The 13,006-nt window shown below is 44.4% G+C and overlaps 1 protein-coding gene across 1 annotated transcript in view; it reads left to right on the forward strand.

The window, feature by feature from the left end:
* Window positions 1-13,006, forward strand: part of LOC149351358 (short transient receptor potential channel 4-associated protein-like) — a 55,324-nt gene that overhangs the window by 16,070 nt on the left and 26,248 nt on the right. Inside the window, exons 9-13 of the mRNA XM_089580710.1 lie at window positions 564-626; window positions 1,743-1,850; window positions 2,406-2,539; window positions 6,652-6,731; window positions 9,350-9,410. Of these exons, the coding sequence (XP_089436836.1) occupies window positions 564-626; window positions 1,743-1,850; window positions 2,406-2,539; window positions 6,652-6,731; window positions 9,350-9,410 (446 nt within the window). The remainder of the gene's footprint in view (window positions 1-563; window positions 627-1,742; window positions 1,851-2,405; window positions 2,540-6,651; window positions 6,732-9,349; window positions 9,411-13,006) is intronic.

The raw sequence follows: 13,006 nt of genomic DNA on the forward strand, positions 1-13,006 counted from the left end.
ATCAAAGGGTGTTTTTCCATTTATAGCATAGATAGCAGTAGCAGATCTTTCGTGGTACCAAAGCAAGCCGTTTTGGCTTTTTTTTTTTTTTTTGATGATCCCTAAGGGCTTGATGCAGCTGCTGACTTGTGTGCACTGGGGCAGGGCATGCCGGCAGCAGGAATTGTGTGGTTGCCGTTACTTTGGGGTTGGTGCATCTGATTTTGGGCAGCCATGGCAAGGGATATGTTATTGCAGTTGTACACAAGAATGTTCTCCTGTAAGCACCGTAGCTATAGTAGGATACAAATTAAAAAAAAAAACGGCAGTTATTAACACTGGGCTATGGTCCACGGCGTCCTATATTACTCCGCTAGCCAATCTGAACAGCATTTGAATGTTTGCCTTATAAACAAGCTAGGTATCATAATTCTAGAGCTTATAATTTTTATCTTGTGATTAGCTTCTTGTTTAGGTAAAAAGAAAAGTTTTAACGACAGACTACTTTTTTGCGGAGCTTGACTGCAGATTTCTGTTGTATCCGACTATAGCCTGATGTTGACTTTTTATTCTTTCTTGCATAGAGGTCATTTTAAATGTTCCTGGTATCCTCAGCCGCCTGGTTGGGATTGCTTGTGCAAAACCTTGTAAGTAATACACCTTTATTGTTGAGCCTTTGTGCTATTTTTGTCTTTGCCTTTTGCAGCATCTTTCGGTTTTCTTTCCTGAAACTACCTGCAAGTTACTTTTGACGCATTATTGCATTTAATGGCAATCCGTGAAAATTGCTTCGAAGTCCCAGGAAATGCTTTCATTCTGAGACTGCTCTTGGAACCCACTGCAGTAGGCTTGCATTTGTTTTACCCTTATAACCCAGTAACTTTTTATCAGAAGTTTGTTGGAAATGTGTGCAAGTTAAATGCCAGACTGAGCTTTAACAAGTGATTATAGTTTCATTTTTAACAAAACAAATTTGTTGAGATGTGCAATCAGAGTTGAATTGCACTTGAAGCATGTAAAGGTACAAAGCACCTGAGTTTGAAGCTTTGCATGTTGTTGTGCAAGATCACAAAAAAAAATATATAATTCAGAAATAGCATTTTTGAAAGCTACAGGGTATCCTCCACCTATTTAGTGTGGGAAGTTTTTCATTTGTGTGATCAAATTTTAGCTGAAACTCCTGTTTACGATTCTAATTGATACCTCATCTCTTTATTTTCCTCATTTTTCTCAAAACAGGTTTTTAACTGTTTCCGAGTTTAGATCAGATAGAGGAATAATTTTTGTTGCAGTATGCTGCTATTAAAGCATGCAATTGGGTGCTGATTTTACCAGTTTATTCTTGCATCTTATTTTGAGCACTAATTTAGACCACTTATTAACCATCCCTATCAACACTGAATTTAGCTTGATGTAAAATAAATAATGGCCTAATGTGAAAAATATTTCCAGCCTATTTTCTTGGACTTTGTATTATCTAGCCACATGCTAATGTTTTCTGATTATACTTTTTTTTTGTTTTCTTTGCAATCAAAGTAATGTAAAGTGATTCCATATTTCAAATCAGCACAAAAATGACTATACATGTGAATAGTTTCATAATGTTTGGCCCCAATATATAACTAAAATAGCTTAAAGGCTCCGTGCCATTTTGTGGAATAAAGAGCAATTGAAAAATATTTCTTAAAGCTTGTATCCCTGCAAGTAAGGCTGCATTGTGTTGTATCTGGATTGGGAAGTGCAACTTGTATCTTTGATGACAGACACACCAAGGTTCCCAGCCATTGCTGGAGAAATGAATCACTGGATGCAGTGGATTGAAAACCAGGTCAGCTCTGTGGAGGCTGCCTCTGAACAAGACTTCATTGGAGGTGAGTGGTAGAACTACAGTTGTTCAGGCTGTTTTTTTACTGATCATAATATGGTTGCGACTTCTCTTAGTGGAGAGTAGATTGATTGCACTTGTGTGGAATGTTAAATGTTGGATACAGTTTTTAGTGCGCTACTAGGCGCATTTTCCAACTTCGGGCATACATACGTAAATAGTCCCTGAAGCCTGCTTTGTGGCAGGCGGCCCACCGGGTTGTGGGCAAGCTGCCAGGTGTGTACAGCTGGCAGGCCTTCACCTGGATGAGGGCCTTCAAGGTAAATGCCTCTAGGTCAAAGGTCTTATGGTAAATGCCTTCATGATAAATGATGTCCAAGTAAAGGTCTTTAGGTAGAAGGCTTTTATGGTAAAGGCCTTTAGGTCAGAGGTTGCTTTCGCATTCATAACACATAAGGACCTTAAGTGCCCATCATGACTAGCGCTACTGCACGATATTCCGCGTTTAGCCATGCTAAACCATCTGCTAATTTTTTTTTTGTTGGTGTTTATGGCTGACAGTGTTTTGTGCTCTTATGCTGTGATTTTATCTTCTCTCTAGGTATCTCTCAGTGGAACAGGGAAAGCTACCGCTTCCACCATGAAGCAGCAATGAAGATCTCAGCTGAAATGACATTTCGTGCTGAGGCAGTCTACATACTGGGCCTTCTGCTGGTTGGAAAACGCAGGAAGGAGGTGCGCTGCCTGCCATTCATGCTTCCCTGCCATTTTTTTTTTTTGTCTCATGAAAGAATGGCGCTGCAAAGTCTAATGCATGCCTGAATAATCTGATTTTAATTGCGAAGTCTAAGTGCTCCTTGTGATAATTAATTAGAAGCCCTCCGCGGGTTCTATGTTGTTGTTCCCGTGGTCTCTTTCCTTTGGCTGTTTTGCAGGAGCTATGCAAAATAAGCTGTGACAGCTTTGAAATTGTTTTTTTTTAACATGGCTGAAGTCTCATTTACTTAAATTTTGAAGCAGCTCACGACAAAAGCTACGCATGCACAGAGCCCAGCATCCTCAATTTTTATGTTGCTGTCGACAAAGGTCATGCAGAATTTTTGGGCCGAAATAGTGCATGGCAACATTATGTTCATTGATGGTGTAGTTCTATAGCTGAAATGTAGCCAATAATATAGCTGAATTGCATGTTGTGTTTTTTTTTGCTTGGTAATCCATCTGTCTGTTCGCAGTTTTCTTTCATATCTAAGACATAGCTAGAGACTAAATTTTAGGCAAATTGAACTCTCTTTTGCATCCCCACCGAGTCCTTTTGATGAATGGTTGTGATTAGAGCTCTCCCTTTTTGCATTGTAAACAATATGGTCAAGGGACCACATGGGCAGGTGGGCATGCCAAAAGAAAATTGGCTTGGTTGGCAAAAGCGCCTTTTCCAATCCGGTCTGTCTACTGTGCAAAGTGTTGTGGAGCTGTCCGACGATGTATATTTTCTGCCTGAAATTGTTCTTTGCTAATATTTAGGTAAGGCAACAGTACGTGGCTCTCAAATGCCCTGGCCCATAAGGAATTGGTGACTGGAAAATGACCTCAAGTGTCCATGTCCATGTACCTAGAGGAAGCCTGGTCCGCTCAGTGCGCAGGCACTGAAATCTTGTCGCTTCAGAAATGAGAAGGAAAATGTGTATTCCTGTGTGTGAAGTGGTAGCTTCAGTACCCTATTACTCAAGTTCTATGAGAGCCAGGATAATAATTTTACCCTTATTGTATTCCTTGGTGTCAAGAGAACCCAATGGCATACATTTCAGCGAGTTTCCTGCAGCAAATTTTCTTCAAAACTCTCCACAAAATACTTGCATAAAAAGTGCATAGGTGCTCAAGGAATTGTTTTACATGAAATTAAATGACATATCTAGAATCAGCACACAAAAATACATGTGCCTTGATAATTTCATAACTATGACTGAATTAATAAAATTTTCTTTTCAAGACCAGTGTCCCCCCTTAAACACGTGTGTGTGCCATGCTTGGCTGGGCGATTTCTCTTAAGATATGGTCATTTCTAGCGTTTCTTTTCAGGTATGGTCATTTATAGTGTGTTTTGTTTAGATTACCTTATTTACTCTCGTAATTTGCGCTCTTTTTTCCTAAATTTAAGGCTTCAAAACGGGGGTGTGCATATTACGCGAAGATTTCGCAAACACGTCCTAAAAAACTCAAAAAAGGTCATAACAACCTTTATAAGTCATAAGGTCACAAGCCGATCCTGCAACCCGCTGCCCAGAAGTTGACTCCAAATATAAATCAACACGTCCCCTCCCCTCCACCCGCGCTCATGCCCGCCCCCCCCTCCACAGACCCACTTTATGTAGTTCTCTGTGTGATGGCATGACAGCGCATGCGCAACTCATAGCAGTAAAAGAACAGTACAGTCACAAAGCCAGTAGTCGGCGGCAAAAAGGGATACAAGGCAATAAAACGGCCCCCTCGCATGCGGCCTAGGTGGCTACTTGTTCACTCGAAAATATGTCAGGGCTCCAGTATACAGTGGAACCTCGATTATACGTCGTTCAGGGGACCGCGCGAAACCGTCGTATAATCCGGGTGTCGTATAATCGAAAATCAAGCGTGATATTTTTTAACGTCTGAACTTCATCGTCGTCTTTTTTTTTTTTTTTTTCCGGTACACAAATGCAGCACATTTCGCCGGCAGAGGGCTAGTCTTCAACAAACAAGATAAAATGGCCGTTGAGGCTGCCGTGAGCAGTGGGGCAGCGGCTCGCGCGTTTTCTTGATAGGTGGAAAGATTAAGGCGCACCGGTTATCGACTGGCTGAAGTGTGCCTACCGTATTTACTCGATTCTAAGCACCCCCTTTTTTCACGATCGCGATGCCCAAAGTGAGAGGGGGTGCTTAGATTCGAAAAATCTAAACTGACCCCCCCCCCCCCCCTCTTTTCGCGGCGAAATCTCGATGAAACGGGCGCGAGAAAAGACATTTTATTTAGGAAACATTAAAAAGAAAAATAGCTGCAGACAGTTCTGTGCCGCCATCTGTCTTGTAGTGTCGGAACGCAGCAACACAAAAAAGCGCCGTGGACGCCGCTGTCCTCGCTTCAGCCAGCGCGGCCTCGCCCGCTTATCTGTTTCTTCAGCAGCGTCAGCTCCGGCAGCCAGCTCCGGCAGCCGGCAGATGCATTTGCTGCGATGGGCGTCTTATCTTTTCTCTTTATCTTTCCTCTGATCTTTTAACTCTCCTCTATCTGCACTTGGCAGCGGTGGTGGCTTGGCTCGAGCCAGTAGGCAGGCCCGTGCAATTTCCTTTTCATCCTTCTCTCAGTCACAACAACAACAACGGGCAGGCCGCGCCTCCTCGGGACTCCGACTGCACAGGCTCGACGAAAAAGAGAGCAAGTGCACTTGGCGGCCTCGGCAACGCTCTCTTCCGCGCAAAAAAGGGGGTGCTTAGATTCGCATGCAGTCTTTTTTTTTTTTTCAGAAATTTTTTCCGAAAATAGGGGGGGGGGGTTAGAATCGCGAAAATACGGTACATCCCGGCCTGCGTTTGCTGACGACCTTTTTTGACGGACGATACGAGCCAGACGTCGTATGAAGCGGGGTCCTTCTAAAATTTGCGCCGTATAACCGAGGTTTTTAATGCATTGTCTCTATGGGGGTTTTGCCGGGACCGCACAAATTCGTCGTAAAATGCGGGTCGTCGCATGACCGGGGGACGTATAATCGAGGTTCCACTGTACTTGGAAAATCTGCTTGCAATCATGTTTACACCGTAAATCCTACTAGGTGACTTGACGTGTGCCACTTTGCCCTTGGCATAGCTGTAAAGGCCATTTTTCACTGCTATTCACTATTTATAAAGCGAAAGAAATATATGCCACTGGTCTTCTTCAATCTTTTGGCCCGTTCCACCTTGCAACAACTCAACTGCATTGATAGAAACACAAAGTTCTCGCTGTAAGAGACCTCATCCACTGCTCCATGCCACCAACATTGGAATGTTTTGCCAACCAAGCCAAACCACACCTTTTGCTCCTCCTCCGATATGTTATACATGACGTAGGTTGGGAGAGGTCTATTGAGTGATAATAGGAGGTATGTTACCACTTTGATAGTGCATATATTTAGTGCCTGTTTCGGCCATGAAATTTCAAGTACCTCAGCACTTTGATGCCTAAAGTTTTTTTTGTTGTTGTTTGCTTTGTCTTTCGTTCTCAGAAGCATGGTCATCATTGATTGCACCTATGTTTTATTCCCTGTCAGGTGAAGGAGCTGTTAACCGCTCTAAAAGACTGCCGAAAAATTGTCCTTTTTTCTTGTGACAATGTTCTGTGCAGGGTAAAAGTACTTGGGATATAGAAAGCACGTAAAATTCTTAGGAAAAAATAGAGACTGGGTATCAGAAGAGAACAAAATTCGTTGGCTCATGTGTTGTGTGGTTTTCTTCCAGTCTCTGCTGCGTTTTTCGGAACATGATCTTGCACCAACTAGCTCAACTTCAGTTATTTCACATTATATTACCGTATTTTTGCGATTCTAAGCACCCCCCCCCCCCCCCCCCCCCCCCGAATCTAAGCACCCCCCGCTCACTTTGGGCATCGCGATCGTGAAAAAAAGGGGGTGCTTAAAATCGAGTAAATACGGTATATGTAATAGTTCTTAGGTCTGGTATTTCATTTCAAGCAAGAGTTGTATTATTTGAGTAATGCTAGTCGTGAATGTACTTATTTCTCAGGAACTCGAAAAAATTTGGGGCTTGTGTTCATTATGCAGGGGGATATGTCAGAAAAATTTTCACGGCCATCAACCACTGATGGGATTTACTTAAAACAGGTGCAGAGGACGCTGGCGTCGCTGCGACTGATTCCTCAGCTGTCGGACCTGTTCGACCACTTCGTATGGAAGTACAACACGTAAGCATTCCATGGCTTTTGCTTATCTATGTTATAGCATTTTGAACATACATTTATGCGTGGTACACACACGAATGCTTTCTACCATCTATGCTTTTAACCCTTTCGCTGTCGGGTGTTTTTGCCCGTGACACACCCCCAGTGTCGCACGCTTCCGGGATGATGGTCCCGCTGTTTCAACATCAGAATCTGACGATGCGGAACTCGCCTCTTCCTCGAATGAGACGCTGTCCGAGTCCGAATCCGAGCTCGGCTCGTATTCAGAATCGGAAGAGCCACCGCTCCAATGCGCAGAGGAAGGTCCCGCGCGGTCAGCCATATCCGAAAGTAACCGCGCGCAGCGGCGGTGTGCTTTCAGTGGCCTGCAAAACGGAGATATGGGACGCTGTGTAATAAAGATGAGAGAGGGAGATGGAAAAAGGCTAAAACAAAGTTAGAGGAGCTTTATGTTTGCTGCTGCCAGCCGCAAGCGAGGGTGCGACGAGAGAGCGAATCCAGTCATGTGTCGGTTTCTTTGACTCTCGGAGTGGCAACGGCGCGCGCCCTTGAACTTGAAGCGCCGTAGCTCACATGCCGACAGAAGAAAAATAAAAACCTGCAAAAAAACGGCAGATGGCAGAACAACCCTTGGACCCATAACCACACGCGGGCTCGTCATGATCCGGTGAACACGGAGCGACCGCGCCACTCAGCAAAGAGAGAGGGGTGGGATGGCAGTCGCTCCGTACTCTTCAATACACGTACCAAAACAGTAAGGGGCGAAAATACGAACTTGTAGAAAGATTCAACAGATGGCGCGGCTAGTCCAAGAGCGTCAGCTTTGCACTCAAGCGCGAAATTTCGAACGCACGATAGGGAACGTACCGGTACGTCAGTGACACTGTGGGGGGGAAGCGCGAAAACGTACCGGTATGTCCGTGACAGCGAAAGGGTTAATCATGTGTCAGTAGAACATAGTCTTTGTCAAAAGTTTAGAGCCCAGGGGATTTGCTTCTAACCCTTGTAGTGGGACTACTGAAGCATTCGTGGCAGCCCTACTCATTGGAGGAGGCAGGACCAGAAATCATCTTACCTTCAGGAAATTTGGAGCACTGGAGATGCATTACGAACCACACAGTGTGGCTCAGAAGCAAACCCCCTGGGCTCCAAACTTTTGACAAAGGCTGTACATTGGATGTAATTACAGTATAAACGCATGCAAGGTCCGCACCAGTGTATGGGCTGCACCCTTTTTTCCAGAAGGAAATAAAAAAAAAAATCCGAGTAACGGCCGTGCCCAAACATTCCACGACCCACACCGGAATAGCCTTCGAAATGCTTGCACCGTGGCCTTCGCATTCATCTCTGGTTGCGAGCAACTGTGCGCTTGATCGCGGAAGCCACGCACGTGCGCAGGAGCTTCCAGGTGCCGTCAATGGATGGTACCCGAGGCCACTGCTCATCACCGTCGTCAACTTCTTCCTCTGCCGCGAGCTCTCACTATCCATATCGGCATCAATATCACTAGCTGCAGCTACCAAATGCACAGGAATCGTGGTAGCATGTTAGTTCACCGTAGTTGTGGCTGTCACGTGCTGCCACCGAGCATTGCAGTTTTAGCACGATGGGCAAATACCTTAATAGCTACACGGCTAGGAGTTTGCTCTCAAACACTGCAAGCGTGTGGTGGGCAGGAAATTCGACGTGGCTGAAAAGTGCGTCCAACGATACTGCAACCGAAAGGATGCATTGAGAAACACAAGCTGCAAAAAGTGCGCTTTCCGAGGCAAGCTGTGCGAGTTTCCCTGCTCTGTTATGTGATGGAAGTATGGAACAACGGCTGCGCGTTGATAGCGGACATGCTGCGTGGCTTCTTGTGGGATGAGCGTGCACCAGAGCTCAGGACCAGCTCGGAGTCTAAATACTGTGCGAGTGTCGATTGAACGAAGGATGAATGCCGCTCATTCCCTGATTAGTGTGTGTTTACTTCAAAAAAAAAAAAAAAAAATTTTCACAGATCGCATGTGTAGGCCGTACCCCGAAAATTGGCCCTCGAATCTGGAAAAAAAAAAGTGCAGCCCTTACACGCATTTATACGGTATTGGTATGGTGTCACGCTTTTTTTTTGTTGTTGTTGCGCGCTGAGATGAAACACAAGTGGAAGGCAAAAGTGCTGAATCTTTCTTTTGCCTTTCACTTGTTCCCCTTTCACTGCAGTCACCAGATTTGTTCAAATGATAAAGAGAGGGACGATATATAGTGCAAACAAGCTCATTCTTTTAGATGTTGAATTGTTAGTCCTTGTCTCAAAAAAAGCATTGCTGCAAAATTGTTGCACAGCTCACTGTGCAAAGGCTAGTAGAGGTGTGGAGGAGCTGGTTTCATCTCTTGATTTTGCACTGTAGTTGCACTTCATGTGTACAAGAAATGCACTTTCAATAAAAACCTGAACTTGGTCGCAACTAAATTGTCTGTAACAAAATAATGGGTGGAATGCAACAAATGTAATTCCTCTTGAATTGCAAAAAAAAAAATGTTAGTAATGGTACCTTACAAGCTTGTGTTGCTCATGTTTTCAGGAATTTGGTGCGTCATTTTGGTGCACGCTGTTAACATTGTCTTTGTTTTTCTTTTTTCAGAATAAGAGGTCAAGATCGTGGTCGCCTGCCAGGTCACAACATTAACTGCGAGTGCAGCCCCGTGAGTTCTAGTAACCATAGAATTCTTATTCATGTAGCTCTACTCTCTAATAGAGACCAGCATCTGGCATGTGCATTGCCTTAGTCTGCAGAAAAAAAAAAGAGAAGCTTTTGTTTTGTTAACATTTATAAACCAAGATTTTAATATAATCTATGTTGTTTAATTATGTACCTGAACATTCTGGAGTGGTCTTTACAAGAATGGTGCATGAAACTAAGTAGCCGACATATTTTTTGGACACCAATAGTACGTACTTTGCGATACAGGGTCCATTATGAAAGTAATGCGCATTTTCTTGGAAAAATAATTTATTGACCGGACCTGTACAAATGGTTAAAACTCTTCAAAATACACTTGCGGAGACGTGTCTGCCCTGAAAGTCCTCAACAGGAATGCTGTAACATGCTTTTGGATGTTTTCCACGGTCTCCCAGTGCTTTCCTTTCAACGCTCTCTTGGGTCGGGGAAAAAAATTAACTCGCACGGAACGAAGTTGGGACTGTAAGGGTCATAGGGGACCACTGGGATGTTGGTCCGGGCCAGGAAGTTAGCAACGATGAAGGATGTGCGACTGGGGGGATTGTCATGGTGGACCTACTTTTTTTTTTACCTTGTCTTTGATGTCAGGCCTCAGGCGTGTGACCCAGCATTTCAGTCTCTTGAGCACCTCCAGGTAAAAGGCTCAGTTGACAGTTTCTCCCTGCGGTACAAACTCGAAATGGACGTTCCTCGGGCGTCAAAAGAAGACAGTGAGCATTGTTTTGATGTGAGACTTGCTCATTCGCGCTTTCTTGGGGCAGGGGGATGATTTTGTGCGCCATTCGCTCTCTGCCTTTTCAATTCTAGGTTGTACTCAAACATCCAGGATTCGTCTCCGGTTGCGACAGAGTTAAGATCTAAGTCCAGCTCATTTTGTATCAAATCCATCAAATCTTGACAGCTCAAAACTCGGAAGTTCTTTCTGATCTTCCGTCAACACTTTCGGCACAAGCTTCGTGCAGGCCTTGTGCATTTGCAGATCCTCGGTCACTATCCCATGTACCGCCTATGTGGACATGTGTGGGTTGTCAGCAATTTGCTGGATGCTCAATCGGCGGTCGGAACGCAAAACTTCGCGCACGCGATCCACATTTTCGTCTGTTCTGGCCGTTGTTGGGCATCCAGAACTGGGTCCGTCGGCAACCTCCTTCCTGGCCCCCCTTGAACGCCCTCTGCCACCTCCCGGACTGTGACCTTGAAATGCAGTCGTCCTTGAAGGCCTCTTGAAGCTAGTTTAGTTTAGTTTATTTGAGTTTAACGTCCCAAAGCAGCTGAGGCTATGAGGGACGCCGTAGTGGAGGGCTCCGGAAATTTCGACCACCTGGGGTTCTTTAACGTGCACTGACATCGTCTCTTGAAGCATCTGGAATGTTTTGGTTGCTTTGTTTCCAAGCTTCACGCTAAACTTGATAGCGTATTGCTGTTCAGGCGAACACTTCATCGCGTCTTGTTATTCGCTCACACTGCTCGGAGTAAACTGGCAACCGGCTGCGTTGGCAAGGCAGAACCCTCACCACATTTCCCAACCGGTTTTATTACGCTGCCATGGATAGTCTCGTCATAATAAAATCATGTGCATTACTTTCATAATGGACCCTGTATTTCGGACCTCACTGAGGAACCGTCGTGCATCTCATAAAGACATGTATGATTTCACAACCGGTATTTCAAACTTCATATGGAATGCGAAAGTTCTTTTCAGACTAAAATAGACCCCAGCATTGCTGTGGAGATTGTTTTTCAACCGAAAATCTGTTTTTCAGCTTAATATAGACGCAAGCGGGCGTCGCTATTACAGTCAACCGGTTCTCCGCCGCTGTGAAAGGCACCTTTCTGGATTTAAATGGAGTCAATTGGGCTGGCTGACTTGGATTGGCTTTGCTATTTGTTCACGGCTGCCGTTTAATATAATGGCATGCTGTTCATTGCCGTTGAGATGGCCTATAAAGAGTGCACGATCACATCGAAAACTGGACGGCTGCAGCGTCTGCCGCGGCTTGGACTGCACTACCTGCGGTGCAGGAGGGGGTGTTCATTCGGAGGCACTTGCTTCCGCTCAAATCTTCCTCTGGGTTACCTCTCTGTCTTCGAGAGTGTCATTGGCCATGGAAACTTGTTGTTCTTGCTTTGCGCCACATGCATTCATTCAGAGCATGACTTGCGGCCTCATCACATCGTCTGGTATCATGACGAGAGGTGGTGCAGACATGACGAAAGCATGACTGTGGCTCAGACCAAGTCTAATATTATCACTTGCAAGCGGAACATGGGAAGTGGCCTAGTTCGTTAAGTTTAAAGTCGATTCTCCGCAGAAAGATTATATTTATGAAGTTAACAAATTTTTTGGGCAGTTCGATTATTCGGACCATTTTCCTGGTCCCGTTGAGTCTGAAAAATCGGTCAGCGACCGTAATGGCGGTGCAGCTCGCATTTCAGACACTGGTAAATGCCAGTACTACCAGAAACAAGAACAAGAAGTTAGAGTGAAGAATGCTTGTAGTGGAGGAAGTGTGAACTGGATAAAGTGAGGCAAATAAAAAAAGGGCTTCTTCTAGTTATGATAGTATTTAAAAGTAAAAGATTGGTAGGTTCTGTTCATGTTAAGTCATTTAGTTTCTAATCAGAAATACTGAACAGGTCCTGAAGAGAAATTGCTTTCTTAAAAACTAGCAGGAGCAAAGGGTTTTGGGATACTCATTTCACAAGATTTGTGCTATTCTTTTCCTCACATAGAACTCTTCCATTGACAGTCACAGCACCACAATCTTTACAAAGGTGTAGTAGAAGCTCTAATTTAAATACGTTCTTTATATCTCAGATTCATGGTCTGGAATAGTGGCACACGCAGTGCAAGCTTGTTAATTCAAACCTTATTCATTCATACTAAGCACTACGGTCTAGCTAGGATGCATGAGCCTCTGTTGTAAAAGAAATTCATTCGTACATATATTTGTTCTGCTCCTGAACACATAGCCACTCATCCAGCTGTTGATGATTGCTTTCCCATCTGAACGCTGATAGTGTTTGAACTAACATTCAGAGCATGCACAAAACCACTGGACATTGAGTAGTTCACCTCGTTTACCATTCACTAGGCTCGTCAGTCGAGGCAGAAAATATCGCAAGTGCAGAAGGTAAACCGTTGTATTCTTCTTGGATCACCTTTGGCCTCTGGCATCCTGCAAGATGTTCCTTGCCAAAATGCTCAAGGAGCCCTTCACTACGGCTTCTCTCATAGCCTCAGTCGCTTTGGGACATTAAACCCTAATAAACCAACCAATCAAGGAAAAGTTGACAATTATGTGGGAGATAGGTGAAGGGAAACCAAGTAAACATGAACCAAAATTTCAGAGCCAGAGATTTTTGCTCTTCACCTTCATCAGAGTGTAATCATTGTAGGTAAGATCAAACTCGTAATCTTATTCGCAGCAGCAGGATAGTGTAGTCTCTGATCCATCGTGGAAGGTAGTGAGCAGCAGTGAGCACAGTTAATTCACATCACAAGTGTCAGAACCCAAGACACAGTATGCATCTAAAAAAAAAAAACAAATTCAGCGA

This window comes from Amblyomma mixtum, chromosome 3 (assembly GCF_055824585.1).
Source record: "Amblyomma mixtum isolate Tamu chromosome 3, ASM5582458v1, whole genome shotgun sequence".
Taxonomy (NCBI): domain Eukaryota; kingdom Metazoa; phylum Arthropoda; class Arachnida; order Ixodida; family Ixodidae; genus Amblyomma; species Amblyomma mixtum.